Genomic DNA, 18,269 nt, shown 5'->3' with positions numbered 1-18,269 from the left:
AGCAACCATCAAAACGATGAAAAAATATTGCCGTAAACAGTTTTTTTTTGCAACACCGCAAAACAATTAATAGCGTAATATGAAATGATAGATGATTTCATATGGTCATCCGATTTATATCATTATATTGAACACTCCTATACGCTACATGTATGAATAAACATTTTTTTGAAATTGCTAATTTCCAAAATTGCCACCAGAAGTCACTTTCTCGTCATCCCTGACGTGCTCTCCGTTGTTTTTTCCCTGCTAATTTTAGCATCACACGGCAGAGCTTCTGTATCACGTGGTATAAGGCTCCGCCCTTGTCATTTGTTGAGCAGGAAGAGTGAGCGCTTGTTTTCATGCAGATTACGTCCCGGATCAAAATGCGGTACAATCGTCGTCGTCGTCGTCTTTTTTTTTTTTTTTTTTTTTTTTATAAATCGTTGTCATTTGGAAATGAGATCGCACATAAGTATGAATCGAGATCGCGATTTTCTAACGATTAATCGTGCAGCCCTAATTGGAGTTAAATTGAAATAGGTTGGAGTCCAGATCAGAATCTTTTCCTAAACTTAACTGCTTGGCCCAGGGCTGGAGGGAAGCTAATTTTCAGTTCAGGAGTTTTAGGCTTAAAGCAGTGAAGGCAATTAGAGGTTACAGTTCAGTTCTTACTATCCTGTAGTTTTTCCTTATTGATGTGTTTCTTCTCAGTTTTCTCAGCAAAGTCCTGGTTTGGTACGCTCCAGTGTAACCACTCACTATCTGTGCCCCTCTCTCTTTGTCCCTCAGCATGTGTTTGATGGTAAAAGGGGGGAAAAAGCAGTAATTAATAAGCAGTCAGTCAGGGCAGCTTTATTGATTAAACAACTTTAATCCATTATTTATGTAATAATTAGATTTTAAAGATTTTTATATGGAGCTCACTGGGTTTAAATGGGCTATACATACAGTATAAAACTGATATGACTAGACTTATTTTTACTAGCACAATTTATCTGTTTTGGTTTGATTTTTTTTTTATGTAAACACCAAACTATCTATCATCCCTGTGTGTGTGTTTAGTAAACGACATCATTTCATATATACCGCTTGCGTTGGTATTCTACCTGTCCTCCACGGCTAATTGCTTTGCCATCATCGCTCTCAGCAGGGGACTGCATTTGTTCAGAGGCTACAAAACTATTTAATGAGCGAGACATTTTACTTCACGCACAGATTGTTCTTTAGGATTTCTCTGGAGATCACTTTTTTCCTTTGAAATTACATTTAAGGCAAATTCTATGCAATATTTAGCTGCATAATTAATAGGCCATTTGACTCAACCGGGCATTTTTCTTGGTGACAGTTTGACAACACCATATTTAATAATAATTACCAGACGTCATTGTCCCTCACCAGTAGCTGCGCGCTCATTTGTTCTCCTGAACAAGTGTCTGTGATGGAACGACTAAGCTGCATGGGCCGGACCAACTGTAATGATTTAAGAGGAGCAAATTCCCTCAGGTGGCAGAAGCCATTTGATCTATTACCATCCAGAGTCTGTGGTGTCACATCTGTACAAAGTGGAGCATGTAGCCTGCTTTTAGAGCAGACTAACCAACATGATGAATGCTAAATCTAATTTTGCGACTTTATTAAGTGACCTCAGTGTAACCATACAAAACATCCTATTGCTGCCAACATAAAAATTCTACCAGATATGGTCCACGTCGTCCTTTTTTCTTTTTAAATGTAAACTGCTAATAAAATTACATGCAGATTAACAAGCATTTCCAAGATACAGCTTGAAAACTATGAAAACTGCTAAGAGCAATGTGTATTTTAAGAGCAGGTCACCATTTCGCATGGCGGCTTAAAAAAAACACAAAGAAACTGGCACAACAGAGGAGAGAACAGAATATGTCCAGCTAAACACGGCTAATTAGAGCTGTGACACGATAATTGGGGAGGATAAGAATAAACACACAGGTCATTAAATGTTTAGGGGTATGAGCTGCTTTTATTGAAGCAGACATGCTGAGAGCTAAACACGGTGGATTATACTAACTTTGTTCTCTATTAATCTGGCTGCAGACATGTGGGTCAAACTTAAAGTAGCTGCCCGGAAATACAAATAATGTAAGAAGAATATTAATTAATGTCACGCGACGTCATCGCTGGATGCTTTTTATGCTATTTAGTACATCACATGCAATATAAATGAAATAAAAGAGCATGTTATTGACATTGCTCTCCGTGTCAGAAGAGCCAATGAAAAATAATTAATATGAAATAAGTTCAAATTTCACCAGCACAAAGTGCCTAATTTTTAAGGAATACTGGGCTTAATAAATATTCCGCTGTGGCAGATTCCTACATAAAAATCTAAAATACAAACTACTTTAAAAGTGGACTTTTTCTGCTTTTCCATGAAGTGCTGTTTGCAATGCAAATCTTTGTACAGGGAAGGACGTTAATTCTCGACCCAATTCATTCTCTGAAAGAGACCCAAATGCATCACAAACTGTGGGCTCTAACTTGTGAACAATGCAGTGAAGGGTCAGAGGGTCAGATTAGGGTTAATCTTTTCACACCGGAGTGTGTCTGCTCCTCTCCGTCAGCCTATCACAGCAGCTGCGTTAGTATGCAAAGCCAACAAACCATGTGTGTAATTTCTGCAGAATGTTGCAGAGAGCAGTCAGGTGCTTAGCTGCAGTTCAACAAGATGAAAGACACATCTGCAAATCTCACTTTTGCAGAGAATTCTGATGCCACTGCTGAGATTGGTTGACACACAGCATTTCTTTTCTATATTGAAACGCTGGAACAGAATCGTTCCTGATTATCCTGCCCATGCAGGATGTCATCTGTTTGATAATCCCCCCCCACATCCAACCTGCCAAATTTACCCCGGTTATAATCATAAGTTACAATAATGAACAAACAATCTATTTTTATTATAGCACTCAATTGATTGTATATTACAACTGGATACGCAATTCAATTCAATTTTATTTGGCACCTTGAATTCAAACACCCATAGAGCAGACTGCAAATGTGCGCAGCCAGTTGTCAGCAGTAGATTGTGGTCTTGATCCTGTGCTGTTACGTTACATAGCAATCCAGTTAAATTCATCTAAGCAAATTTGCATCTCCTCTAGTTAACAGCAAAGCATCCTGGTATATTTCAGGATGATGTCAGGCTGTAGAAGCAGTAAAGAACGCAAACAAGCTTTCATCAGCTAAAGCTGCTGGTTGTTAGACGTCTCTTCGATAAGCGATTGGGGTTTGTGATTTTAGACAACCATTTCTAATGGTTGAGAAACACCCAGTCCTTAAGAAACTCAATCTAAAAATATTGCTTACTCGGGTGAAGGGTGAAGTTGGGTAATGCAGCAGCGACCAGACACCAATGACCCGAAACATGTTAGTAAATCTAATATAGAAAGAAAAAATTGTGTGTGTGTGTGTGTTTTGGGGGGGGGGGGGGTAGTCCATGAGTCCTAACACAGTCAGAGACCAGAAGTCCAGAGAGCCAGTCACACGAAACATCCTACAGCAGAAGAGGAATTGTTCCTGAACTTTGTAAAGGCCTGATCTGCTGCCATGGGAAACACTTTTTTGAGGTGTTTCCTTCTCAAAGGAGGTTTGACCAGTTATTAAATCTGAAGGTTCACTGACTTCTTCCCACAGCAGCGGGAATGTTTAAAGGAGGGGAGCTGAACTCAATTTCACTGAGGTCCACACTGGGGAAGGGGGATCACTTTGAGGGTCAAACATATGTGAATTACTGTTATTTTGTTTAATTTTCTGAAAAATAAAAAAAATATCTTAATATTGTTGTATTGTATGTTCCACATAAAGGCTTCCAATATAAATAAAAATCAAGAAGCTGTCTAACCATGGTATATCCCATGCATTATACACCCTAGTCTTCTGGCATGATGCACATAGAAAATGTAAAATACTGCTGTTTTTATAAATGTTCTCTTTAAATGGACAACCTGACTTAGTCATTTACTTTGCTATGACTACACTTGTCCTAATACCTCCATCACTCCAGATCCTCCAGAATTTGTTTGTAGCTCCAAGCCTTTTATCGTTACACCACAGACTGTCCCGTGCCTGTAGCCTCATATTTCTGCTGTTGCTTCATTCCAATACGACAACGCACAATATACAAGATTGTCTCCTAGCATCTCTATTTCCTCAGTAAAAACACACAACTAAGTCTAACACTACTGCTGAAATCATCTGCCATCAACCATAAGCTCGCTTTAATTACTTTTGAGAAGGAGCGCTTCCTGGATTTCGACCCACTTCTCTTTGAGGTACTGTTTGGAAGTGACACGTATAGGCTCAAAAACTCCCAAAAGGCACTCCCTTTTCAAAGTAAAACTAAAATTCCTTTATTTTGATGGAAAGGTTGTGCAAAAAAATTATTCCATGTCGTGCCGGATTTAGTTGTATTCACAAAGGCTAATCGGCTAGCTCAAACAAAATGGAAAGAAAGGTAAGTTATTAAATATCTAAAATCTCCAATGCACTACCCTATAAAAACTAAAAGCCTGATTCTACCCAATGCTTGAATACTTAGCAACCAAAAGCAACAATAAAGTCCAATCAGCCTGCTAAATTCATGTTGGTATCTCATTATCAACTCTCTTTGGCACGTCGCATTGTAATGTAAAAACGCTGACATTTAAAACTGAAATAGGCATCAGCTGCTTCACTAATTGATTTTCTTTTACAAAAAAAGTCAATTTACTTTCTTACATCAACACACTCAAACACACAAAAATATAGCCTAATTAATAAAGAATGGCAGTGAAGTCATTCAAGGTTGTACAACACTCACGCCTCATGTCTCTGAAGTAGATTGTCTGTCTGTTGGGGTTGAGCAGCTGGATAACGGAGTCGTCATTGTTCTTCACCCGGCAGCTGATGATCGCCATCTCTCCCTCCACCACGGTCACGTTGTCTGTCACCAGGTTCTGACTCACCACTGGACAAAACAAAGACACAGAAATTACGTTAGCATATGTACATATATATATATATATATATATATATAGATCTTCAAATATCGAACAGATGATATGTAATTCTACTTTTTTTGACCAACTGTTTTAGTGCAATGCAATATTTAATGAGTCAACATTCAGCAGGTGGTGGACCAAGCCAGCTTAATATGTGTCCAATAAACAGGAACTGAGAAAGCTGGGAAACCGCTCAGCAAGCCCACGGGCTGTGAAAAATTGGTCACAGGCGTCATTGGTCATCAGTAGCCAGTTAGACTTCTGCGCTTCCTTGTTTCACAAGCAATATCTCTGCCTGAAGAATGAAAAATGGATTCTTTGTAGCTACTTGGTTTGAAAAACTACAGTAATAATGTCCCAGACTTTGCTGTGGGGTAGCATCTATTGTTGTGGCTGATGGTGGACCTTGAGTGGCTTTGGTTTATTTCTAAATGATTACTACAAAACCAACACTTGGCAGCTTGTCAGTGGTGGGTGCTAGTTATGTTCATCCCCGCAATATTTTTGTATTTGGTGAGATACAAACACACACACACACATGACTGGATGCTCCAGGCTAAATGGAAGCATGGAAAAACAATAACAGGAAGTCAAAGCACAGAATTAGGAAAACGTATAACTAACTTTGTCAATATGATAGTCATGTTTCTGTAAGAGAATAAAGCACTGTCAGGTAGAGGTGTGGAAGGGTCTGCAGGAGCACACATTAATGTACTTCTATCAAACCTGTTTCCTAGAAATTACATTGTACTGCAACAGTAGCTGCATTTTTAAGGAAGCATAATTGTAATCAAATTAGTTTTTCATTAGCATAATGAGGAAATGTTTTTAATTAAGACATCTGGCAAATGGAAAAAAAATGTTGATAGTGAATATTCTCTGACAACATTTTTCCTTTTCCCCCCAAAATGTCATTTCTTGCATTACAATATCCAGTTACAGTAAATATGCAATTGTTAAACTTAAAGCCCTTAAAAGACAGCAGTGCATCTGAAAACATAGATTCACAGATTTAATTGCAGCTGCCGACTCCTACCTACGTTAAGGGATTTTGTTTCTAACTCCACATACAGGCTTTGCTGTCACCACCTCCAAGCAAGTATGATGAGGTTTATAAATATCAGTCGTTAATTTAAAAAAATGCCTCTGATTAAAACTGGGAAATGGCAAAAAGCAAGGTAATGGTCAAACATTTTAGCTATGCTTTATAGACAAAAATACTGGACCACAGCTCTTAATCTTTGGATTCAGCTGTTTTCAGTCCGATTCCTACTAGTGTACAAAATCAAACACTGAATTTGAGTGTCGTAACAGGATCCCGACACAGCTACGAGTCGCCTCTTACATATCCCACGATCAACTGTAAGTGGTATTATTGCAAAGTTGAAGCATTTAGATAGCTCAGCAATTAAGAGGCCAACCATGTAAAGTTACAGAGTGGGGTTGCTGAGTGCTGAAGTATATAGTTGACAAAGTTGACAAAACTCTGCTGGTACTAAGAGCAGCACAAAAACTGTGCACCACGGCTTCATGAGAGGGGTTTCCATTGCTGAGAAGCTCTTGTAGATGTACTGTGTAGATGGCTTTGTTCATGTGCTATATATCCTGCATATCTCCATTATGCATTGTGGCTTTGAGTCAGCTATAACTGGCAGTATAGCTAAAGGCAACTTAAAGAAGCACATAAGGGCTATAACCGCAAACTTCAGACAGAGTACATATTCAATTTCAACTCCCATCCACAGCAGGCAGAGACAGAGTTCCAGTTCATTACAGTCTATCAATAGTAAAGCAGAAATTTACAGCCTGAAACCACTAACAACAATGCAAGACTGGCTGAAAATCTCAGCAGCTTCTTTGCCTGGTTTGCAAAGGACAATACAGAAGCCAACTGGGCTTGACCAAGTACAAGGGCCTGATGGAGTACGGGCCTGTGCAGACCGGTTTACAGGTATATTTAGCTTTCGTCTTATTAACTGTATTATTCTGTTGTTACACATGGCTATCAACCTGTTTACCCATTCAAACACCATGACTAAAGTCAAATTGTCTTGTTGAACAGTGAACAGCATGATGTGTTTTAAAGGTAAGTGCAACCACACCTTACTTAGCACAAAGAGCAAACCTTCTGCTCAAAACTTGGTTGACTTTTCCAGCTGGTTACCTTTGAAAGTTTGTCTGTCATTGAGACTGAGCGAAAAAGCCTTCAGGACACTAGAAGGCATTACATCTACACCCCTTCCTTTATAACAGGACCACGAACACTGGATCTATATACAGTAGGAAGCATATCATGAGCAGCAGCGAGTGCTGATGACTCCATCTCTGTGTTTATACAAGGGCATTAAGGCAGAGTGTTGACTGTAGGTCACCTGCATTTTGGAAGTGCTCGAAGCCAAATGTAGTACTTGTGCAAAAGTAGAAAATGGAGTAGAAAAATGAAGTGAAGCCTGTGAGGTAGTTCAGTTAGTTCAACTCGAACTGCACTGTTTAATACACACCCACTCCTTTCACATGATATACCCAACACACCTTCTTATATGGTGGTTTATACTGGAACTGCAAAACTGACATAAGGTGAATTTTTGTCTCCCGTTTTTGACCCCTCTATGCCAACAGAATCCACCTGTAACCGGGTGGTTATTTACTCATTACTCTCAAATTTTTATATGTCATATATGTGTGGGGAGTGACAAGCTTGAAGCCTGCACCTCAAACGTTACCTGTACTCTGCTGGAACAGAGGAGTGAGGCCTTTTTTTTAAAAATAAATATATATATATCAGACACACAGGAGATGTAAGACTGAAACAACACAGCCCAAACTTTTTCTGTGCTGACACGGTTAAGGACAGAACAATAAATACTTCATGCATCTTTCTGCAGAGTAGCTGTGGGTAGCCTCTTTGTAAAGTTGCTACTGTACACTGGTGAACTCAGATGAACTCGGTGCAGACACGCCATGATTGAAGGCCTATTCACACCCTGCAGAGGGTGTGCATGCGTGGAACATTTGCTGCTATACGGCACTGCATACATCTCCTCAGACATTACTCTGTTATGTATACCGTTCCACAGAATATTCGTGTTGGCATGGTGCAGATCACCTGAGTGTCAGCGAGGATACAAGATCCATGGTTTTCTTCCACTGGGACACACTAGACCAGATAAAACAATAAACTGTCAAGCCTGACGCCCAACATATGTCAGACCGGACTATTTTCAGCCTGATATTGTGCAATCTGAGACCATCATCACCAGTCTCTGCTGGCCAATGCTGCTTTTGATTAGTTTTAATTTAATATAATGAAGGATCACACTGCAGCAGCATCGCACCTAATAAATATGACAGCTATTATAAACAGTTTAATAAGAGGCTACAACTTCCTAATGGGGTTGGGAGTTTCTAGTAAATTATTTTTATAACTATTGAATTTATGCTTACCGGTAATTCAAAATGAGAGCTGCTGATAATGTGCGAAGTTGCTGCTGTATATGAATACATCACATTGGTATGCGGGGCTAAACAAATGTAAAATGCACCAATAAATGAACGCTGCTATTGTTGCTCCTCCATTCCTCGCCATACAAAGGAGGCTGCTGTTTTGCCATTACCCTGATTGCAGTTCGAGAAACTATGGGTAAAGTGTTTGAACCCCCCCCCCCCCACACACACACACACACCATCACCACCACCAGCCCATACTTCCCTCCTACATGATGATGAAAATAGAATCACAAATATATCTTCTCAGTTAGGCTAAAAGGGCCGACTCAGGGGTGGAGAGGGGGGGTGAACAGTGAAGGAAACTGAAAGAACACAGGAAACATCAACTGCTAATTTGCATGCCTCAGTTGTCAAGCACCTCTAAATATCCCTGCCATTTAGAAGACAAGGAGGATGAGGTGGGAAGAGAGAAATTGCATCCTCTGATGCTGACAGATAAGGATAGACAGCTTAACAAACGAGATTCAAATCAGCATCCCTCGGTGGCCTGAACGCAGCCCTAAATAAATGAACCGCACTGTCTTTAATATTCAAGACCGAACCTCATTTTTCAAAGATGTTGCAGAGGTGGGTGGTAGGGTGGGCATCTGGTTATGATAATACTACTACTACTTGCGTACTACAAAATGCATTTCAAGACATCCGCTGAAGGTTACAAGGCAGCAGCAGGGTGCTGCAAGGTGCCTGCTAACTTGCGTTGTAAGTCACTGGAAGTAGCAGGAAGGACTTCAAACGGTGGCTGTCTTGTCAGCTGCTTAATTGTTCCTGTTGTGCAAAATAAACAAGTCTGACATGCTGGAAAACGGTGCAGGGAGGTGGAGGAGCTTTACACTAATTAATGGCCAACAACAACCATGTGCCACAGCCACCTACGACACCGCCAGAGGAGCTTTAGAAAAGTAGTCCTGACATTGGAGTGGACAACGGCTGTAAAAATCTAGAAGGTGACATTTTGTTTTTCTTTTTTGCTCAAATGTTTAGAGAGGGAAGTGTGTCAGAAGGTCACCGTGAAGAACCAAGTTATTCTCAGGTGCTTAAAGTTTTCTGGTTCCCTGCTCTTCTGAGTCCAAACTTGAAGTGATTTGTCCTGTGGAAAGTATTTACTTCTTTGTGAAACGGAAAAAAAATGTCTGTCTGTTTTGATCATTTTATCATAACCGTGTCACCCGTTTGAGCCTAAAACAGCTGTTTGGATGTCACCGTGACATATGCATCAGAGTATCTTCAGGTGATCGTGGAATAAATATGCAGATTGGCCGTGTGCTTCCTCAGTACCTGTGAAGGATTTATATAATGTGCCCGTAAGCCCTTTTTGATGTGTGATAACTCATCAAGAAGTGTGACAAGCGTTGCAGCATCACGATTACCAAGTGAGGGGTAGGAGTAAAGGACTAATGATACCCTGCCTTCAAACAAAAGTCTCACACTGAAGCTTTTAGCGAGGTGCATTTAGCTACCACTGACAGTCCTGCAGCACAGTATGACAACAGTTGGAGATAAACTCTCATAACTGAAACAGACATTATGATAATGGCACATCAGAGATGGTGGGAGTGATATGTAATTGCTAGCCTGAGCTGCACTTAATGCATTTCCTCCAAATGTTTAAATCCATCACTTAATTTGCCTTTTCCATTAAAAAAGGAGCTCGTGCGTTTAGACACAAATAAAAAAAGCACTATTGCCATCCATTTGACCGCCGGACAGATGAAGAGACCAACAGTGTAACGACAGAACCCGAGCAAACAGCAGACAGAAGTCAAACACAGGTAAGCAGTGTTGGGGATTTAATAGCAGTAAGCAGTTGAGAGGCACCATGGGAAAGTTGGAAGGCTCATTTCTTGGTCAGTCTCACAGCTTTGTTAGTATTCAGCAAAGCTTGCGAGTGCACATCTTTCCTATTTCCAATGCAATATATGACATATACTCGGAATAGTAGAATAATCTGCATGAATCTAGACCAGGGAACTGCCACTGTATAGGCATAAATCACTGCTTTATTGACCTGATATTCTCAGGCTTCACAGTCTGCAGCAGCTGCTGGAAAGTATAATATGATTATAGGAAAGCATATAATAATGACTGGAGAGCTCACTGACAATGATGAAATACTGTATGGTAGATTTTTGTTGACTGCTATCCTTTACATCCAAAAGATAATGGCTTTTAATAATTAAAAAAAGAAAAAATCAACTTAAAGGCTTTTTTGGAATGACAAATATAAATGAGCTTTATTCTGCTTCATTTGAACAATGTACCTTTCTCTTGGGGACTGGTGGAAATTACTTAAATATCCCTTTGGTGCATTCCTAAATGATTAAATATTTCAAGAGTCTGCTTAAGAGAAATATTTTAAATGAAAACTTTAAATATCTGAGAAAAGCAACTTTAATTTCAGCTTCAGCATTACTTAGGAGGGCAATTTCACTGCTGGCTCATCACATACTGGCGATAAATGCACTCTGTACCCACTTTGTGTAATTTTAAATGTAAAGAGCATTCCTAAAGACTTCAAGAGACACCACTCAGTGTCTGAGATAGAGTCTGCCAGTGTCTGAAGTCAGAGGCAAATGTTTTTTTGCTGGTGTCATCACTGTTGCTGCAGTAAAATGGCGAGAAGCTGTGGTTATGTGTTTAATGTTGTGAAAAGAGGCATTTAGAATCCAAAACATTATCTCTTTTTCTGCCACTGTAAAGCATAAAAGTCAAAAAGCAAGACTGTGATTAATGCTCACAATGTCTGCAACAAATGCTGGTGTCACGACAGGAAAAACCCAGATCAGAAACTACAGCACGACCAAAAATGACTGTGACAATATGCAATGAATTTGACTCGTTGGCAGTGACCAATCATTGTGGTGAAAGGCAGTAAGACAGTCAATCTGCTATCAGCCAGTTTGTGCTTGAAGGGGTTCAAGTTGGTAATTACAGAAATTATACAGTGAAAGTATTATTATTATTTCATAACCAGAAAACAAACAGTTGCAACACGTTTTTTTGAGTCTCATACCGAAAGAGATGCATCATGAGCAAGTTGTGCTCATTAGCACAGACTCTGATTGATTGCAGTGTGATGGCGGCGTGTCTGAGAGTGATTGCAGTCAGTCTGAACCGTAACTGTGCAGAGAAAGGTAGCCTGTGCAAACACCTTGCAATCAAAAGTGGTTGCTGTTACAGCCCCTGGCCTTGGAGGAAGTGGGCCGGCCTTCCTGTAAGGAAATTCAAGGGTGCCGGTCCTCATAGAGCATTGGCTGCTGGGGGATCCTCGGCATTCAACGGACCAATGACGCGGCTGTCCGCGACTACAAAAGGCTGGCGATTCTTCACTTGAGGGGGACTCTTTGTTGTGAACAGACTGTGTAGGCTGTCCCTCCTGCCTCTGCACCTCTGTCTATGTGTTGCTGCCCTTATGATTAGTGTTCTTTGTATTTGAACGTGGTATTTGAATGTGTTATTTGAACGTGTGAGAGTACGTTGGCTTTATTTACTTGCCTAGTGAGTCGCTTCACTAACGGTTTTTTAGTTTCGGCAATAAACTTTGTTTTTTAATCTGATCGTCCTGGCCTTTGGGCTCGTTTATGTTACCTCCCTTGTCGCATAGCAGAGCCGGGTTGTAACTAGAGGATTCACTGGGAAACCATTGATTTTTCCTGGTTGCAAGGAGGTTTGCGTCCTATTTTTTGCCAAATGTGACTGAGAAACAATACAGATTTTTGCATGTTTTGTAGATTTTTGCAACCAATAAGCTATCCCAGAGCACAACCTGCACTGGTGAAAGGGTCTTCAGTGTGTCAAAATATGATCAATCCTGGTCTTGACCAAGAATTACTAAATGTGACAAGTTGGGAGGGCAAATGTGTGGTACTGGGACACTGGATATTGTATTAGACCACTGTGTGCTGAACAGGGCATTAACACAAATATTTGTACTGACCCACTACCCGCCCCCTGGCTCTATCAGCTAACTAATGTTGCAAATATGGGAGATACATAATTATTTGGAGTACATTTGGAGCACAGTGTTGTTTCTAGTAATGATTGTGGTAGAAGTGATGTCTGTGCAGTGGAAGGAATATATAGGGTAATGCATGTGGATGTGTATTGATAAATGTCTGTGCTATTTTATTTTTCAGCCTCATTAGAGAAGTCAAACCTGTAGCCTTTGGATACTACTGCATGTGTAGTCTGAGCAATAACTATACCTTCAGCCAAAGCTTGAAATACAACAAGCATGCAAAGCTGCTACATGAAATCTGAACAATAAATCAGTGTCACATCATCTGTCCTCTGTACCATCTAAGAGTGTTTCCTCAACGTGTCAATGTATTATAAATGGATTGAGCAGATGTGGAAGAGGAGGAATGGGGAAAAAAGAACACCATGAGATAACCCCAAAATTACTGGGAGGACATGCAGAAAATCAACGTACAGCTTGGATACAGAGACTTCATCCTTTAATCAGCACTCTAGGAAAAAACTTCAAATTCAGTATGGGCCACACTTATGTTTTTTCATTGCGTGTCCTTTTTTTAAAGGAGGGCAAATAAGAAAAGATGGAGGAAAAAATATTTTGACTGCAGGGCAAATCACCTGATCATGACTACCTAATGAACTAAAAAACTCCTTGATGTATTCTGATGTATTCCCAGGTTACTTGTTACCTGAATAATCTTCAAACATTACAGATTCCACCACAGTAGTTGTGTTTTAACTGCATATTAATAGCTCCACAGGGTTAACTAGTATAAGCAGGTACATCTTAGCAACAACAGCAGAGCATACAGACATTAAATCACACCAGTGACTATCCAGAAGGTCTAGAGGGGTCTATAAATAATTTTTATGCTATGACAAATGCAAACAAATATTTAAAACAGTTGGAATGTGTCTTTTAAGCTCTAGCATGAACTAAGTAACGTGTACATCTAACATTTGCTGCTTTGTCAATAGCCAGCAACATATTTGGCCCATGGCACTGAGAGGGGACAAGATTTAAGCCCGTGGCCATCCATGTCAAAAAGTCAGAGCAGCCAATCCTAGATTAAAGTTGTCAGACAATGACACTCCACACTTCACTGTGCAAAGCTAGCCTCAGGCCCAAATTCACTAATACTGCCGCGGAAGAGGGAAAAAATGTCATGTTCCATTTGCCGAGGCTAACAGCTGCATATTTCCATTTGATTCGGAAAGAATTGTATGCATATTAAGTTAGGTCACAGCGATGGCCACCATGACAGTGATGACGATTATCAACGGAAAATTAAACCCACTGTAATGCAGATATCAAAATGCATTGGAAAATGATCTTGGATATGTTCTTTGATTCACTCTCTGAGAATCGGTTTGTAGATTTTGTTCTGTACATAATGACACTTGTATACGGGATTGAAAGATAAAAAGGTTGCTGAAAAGATCAAATATTAATCCAAGAATCAGTCTGTCGATGTATCTTTTTTTTCCACATATCAGCTCTCCCTGTGGTGATATTAGTAGTAATAGTACTGCTGTTGCATTTTTTATCAGCTCCGGTATTAAACATGCATTTATTAATGCCTTGTTTTAGTCAGGAACATGATGCAACGTACAGTAATCTTATACAACACGGCACATTTTATATATAGTTATATATATTTAACATTTGTGTGCCGTGATGCTCTCAGCACGGCTTGCGATCACCGCAACCAATCGAGAGATATTGATTTCCCTTTGACATTCAAAAGGGCTGCGTGTATCTGAGTACATGCTTAGTGAACAGCATACAATCATTTTCTTCTATTTTCTTGGTGGGGTTCCTGCTGATAAAATGACAAATCTTTGTGCACTGGCCCATACAATATGCGTGTGGGAGAGTGTGCTTTTGTGCGAGGCGCAGAGAGAGTGACCGTGTTCGTGTTTTGCACTTGCTCGATGCGAGCGGTCCTGTCTGATTACATGTTTCCACAGATGCGCATGAGCACGATTGATTATGAGTGTCTGTGTTGAATGCACAGAGATGATTTCTGAACATGTGTATATAAGTACAGCGATATCAGCTCTGAGGTCATTCTTTACAACCATAATCAGTACAGATCAAAGACGCTAATGATGCTCAAGGAAGTACTGCAGAGCAGTCTCGTGTTTTTTTTTCTCCTGTCACAAGTAAAAATGCAAAAAAGAAGATGCTCAGCAGGACAAGAAATAGAGGCACATCCATGCTCAAGCAAATATAACAGCTCATTGTTCACCTTGGTGCATGCAGATATGCAGACATTTTCATTTTTTCTGCTTGAAGTCCTACTTTTTGCCTCATTTTGCTGAAACACATATTATATATTATCACTGATGACAGAAATACATTAATCAATGTTGGAAAAAGAAGCACAGAAATTGGATTAAGACAAGAAGACTTCCAGACATTCTCTCTCCTCTACTTTCAGACCAGCAGCCAGACCAAACACCGCTGCAGATGGTGTGATCGTACCAGACAAAAAAGAGCCAAAACAAGTTAGCTTAGACTAAAGCTTTTTCCTCTACTTGGCCATCTTCTGGGTATTGACCTGTTGTATTAAAAACTACTGGATAGGCAGTTAAAATGGATGAATGGATTATAGGAAATTAAAATTAAGAAATAGGAAATCAGAGACTGTCCATGCATTTTTAGACAGATTAAGAATCTGCACAGTCATAACACAAGACACTAGTGGGAGGTTTCTGTGTTTTGCGTTAGTGATGCTTGGTCCATAATTTTTGTTCGTTACTGCAGTTTAAATCCCTCCAGCTGCAAATGCTAGAACATGAAAAGTGCATGACCCAAGACCAAAAGGCTCTGGAGTGGGTTATTAAGACCAGCTAGAGTACCATTGTGAAAATGATGAGGTGGTGAGTCCAAAGAACAGCAGCCCCACCACTGCCTGTTATTAAGTTACTGGACGAAATTAGGCAAATTCAGTCATTCATTTATGTTTTTGCATCTTTTACAAGTGGCCCTAAGGGACTACTTATGCAGGGTGTTTACACATTCGTCATGTCGCTCGGTTACTTAAATGATCTACAAACTCAAGTTTTAAAAAAGCACCAGGACAGCCCAACTTACATAAAGGAGAAAACAAAGAAACAAAGTAAAAGGTTCTTGCCACAGTATGTAATTAGTAACATTTAATGTAGAAAACATCAATTTTAGCCATTTGCACAAACTCTCTAAAGACTATAACGCATTATAAATCCACTTTAATATAGGAGTGGCTATAAATGATGACCAGCAATCGCTCCAGAGTGCTTTTAGTGATGGAAATTTAACAGTATGCGCTCTACATGCCCAAAATACATGATTAACAAGTCACCTTTGTATTTGTAGTAACGTGAAGAAACCAACAAGCAACCAAGCTCTGCAACTTTAAATCAGATTATATGTCCATACTGATGTGATTTTGCTCACACAAACCAGTTTATTTGGAAGAAATAAAATAGACTGTAAGCCAAAAAGTAGCCAACAATTCCCCATAGCTCAGGAAAATGAAAGCGTTCATGTGCGTATAACTGCAGTATGGTAAATGGACTGGTAGCATTTTTCTACTCCGAGCACTCAAAGTGCTTCTATGCTTTAAAGCACTTTGTAACTATCACACATACTCCAAATGCTATTGCACTGAGATTGTTTTGGGGTTAGGTATCTTTGCCCAAGGACACTTTGACATCCAGGCTAGAGGAGCTGGGGATCGAATCATCAGCATTCCAATTAGTGGCCGACCCGCTCTATCTCCTCAGCGACAGCAGTGGATACTTATGGGTAATAATTTTTCTGTTGATCTGTTTTCTTTTATAACCTACTTTGTCCACACTGGAGGTTTGTTCTTTTGACCTCCTGCTTTTCAGACATCTTTGTAAAGACAATGTTCCCAGTGTTCCCAGACCGTGTAATTACTTTGTGGCACGATAGTTACAAGAGCCAAAAAAAAAAGCTACGACTTTGCTTTTCATATTTGAGCTTGTCATTCCAACCAGCACTTACCGTGTGAATGCTGTGTTAGTACAGCCGCCTGACGGCTAGAGGCAGCCGAGAAAAGGTCAAGATCCTTGTGCAGCCTGACCACTTCAAACAGTGGAATCCCTCTTGGCAAGGATTTGAAGGAGGCAGTTCACTTAATCTGTCTGTAAACCACGGCTGTTCAGAGGGAATTTCAAATATATGACATATAGAATTTATGGGAGACGATCCCATTGGTCAGTTTAGAGATGAGACTTAACTATCAGAACACTGTTACGAATTGTTAACAGCACGCAGCAGACACAGAGATTGTATGTAATGGTCACTGCCCCAGAATAAGCTATAACAAGGTGATCTGTCATTTTTAAAAGAAAGACATGTTGGATAAAAATAAAATAGATTGATTTTAAGAGTATAGAAAACACACTTCTGCCTATAAATGCAGGTGGGCATGATGTTTACAACTGAAGAAATCAGCACAGAATATATATGTTTGTGTGTGTGCTTTCCATTTAAAAGAATTCTTTTTATTATAGATCATATTTGTGAGGTGTTCACAAATTTGTATTGTTCTATTAGCGAGGCTTTTTTGCTATCTTATTATTTGTTTATGGGTTATACTGAGCAGTGAACGGTTTTATAGAGCCCTAGTGGGTGGCACATTACGATGCATCACCAACATGAATGTCATTAACTGAAAATAAACAGCTGCAGTTTCTCAAATTCACAATCCTGAGTGGAGTAAATTAATCCTAACAGCAACGGGACCATTACAGAGGTGAATGAATATTTTCATACTGCCACGGTCCTGAATTTGTGCAAGATTTAAGGTGGGCGTAGTGTATTGTGCAAGTTATTGCAAGTGTCATTCGTTTCCAAAATGTGTATTTCAGGTTTTATCGGAAGATCAGATCATCAGAACAGATCTTTCATTTTAAATGACTGTTTAAAAACAGCGTGCTAAGTCATTGGCAAACACAATTAAGCTGCTTCTGGCTTTTTGAACCATGTATCTTTGACGTTACTACAAGCACTTTTTCAAGAAGAAGAAATACATCACGTGCCACCTGACTTATATGTAGGCTTAGGCTTTCGAGTTTCAGGATCTCGGTTCATATTTTCCTCCTGTTCATGAATCACATCATTTTGCCAGCATCCAAATTTCTTTCATTAAAGGCTCATTTTTGCAGTTCAGCAGGTTATAATAATTTAGGCTTCACTTCCACAGGCCAAGAGACTGACTGGCAACCACTGGTCACAAGAGAAAATTGAGTATTCCCTTTCCAGTTGGTTAGTGGTTGCTAAAAGCTGCAGGCTGTTGCTAAGTGAAAATGATTGCAAAGATAAAATTGCACCGAAAATCTCCTTGCGATTGTGTTGGTCGCATAGTTTGTATGAAACGGCGAAGAGTGAAACAAAGCAATGTCAGGCAAACGATCTCTATTTCCGTCACATTTTTACCCAGTGGTGGTCAGTTAGAAAGGGTTTGCAGTCAAGTCAGCATCTTTAATGCCAGCTACGGGCAACAGTGGCAAACTAGTAGTCTAGTCAAGCAACCACTTGGAGATTTTTGGTGTTGTACCTTCTATGCAACTGATTTTACCTGGAGAAAGAAAACAACTGGCAGCAAACACTTGCCAACTGGTCAGGGAATACACATTTTCTCTAGTGACTAGGTCTGTGTGCCAGAGACCTTAGTTCTGGGTTCCCATCCCTGCTGATAATGTAGCTTTCTAACAAGGATGTAGCTTTATGCAATGCAAAGTCGATGGAAAAGCACAAATTACCTTCCCCTG

The 18,269-nt window shown here is 39.9% G+C and overlaps 1 protein-coding gene across 5 annotated transcripts in view; it reads right to left on the bottom strand.

Moving 5' to 3' along the window:
• cadm1a (cell adhesion molecule 1a) overlaps positions 1–18,269 on the bottom strand; it is a 458,218-nt gene that overhangs the window by 126,076 nt on the left and 313,873 nt on the right. For all 5 annotated transcript variants that reach the window (XM_040032420.1, XM_040032421.1, XM_040032422.1 and 2 more), the window contains one exon: positions 4,823–4,969. In XM_040032420.1, coding sequence (XP_039888354.1) covers positions 4,823–4,969 — 147 coding nt within the window. The remainder of the gene's footprint in view (positions 1–4,822; positions 4,970–18,269) is intronic.

Source organism: Simochromis diagramma, unplaced genomic scaffold (assembly GCF_900408965.1).
Source record: "Simochromis diagramma unplaced genomic scaffold, fSimDia1.1 OVJJ01000216.1, whole genome shotgun sequence".
NCBI lineage: Eukaryota > Metazoa > Chordata > Actinopteri > Cichliformes > Cichlidae > Simochromis > Simochromis diagramma.
Note: the sequence above shows the minus strand (reverse complement) of the source record. Positions and strands in the feature narration are given on the sequence as shown.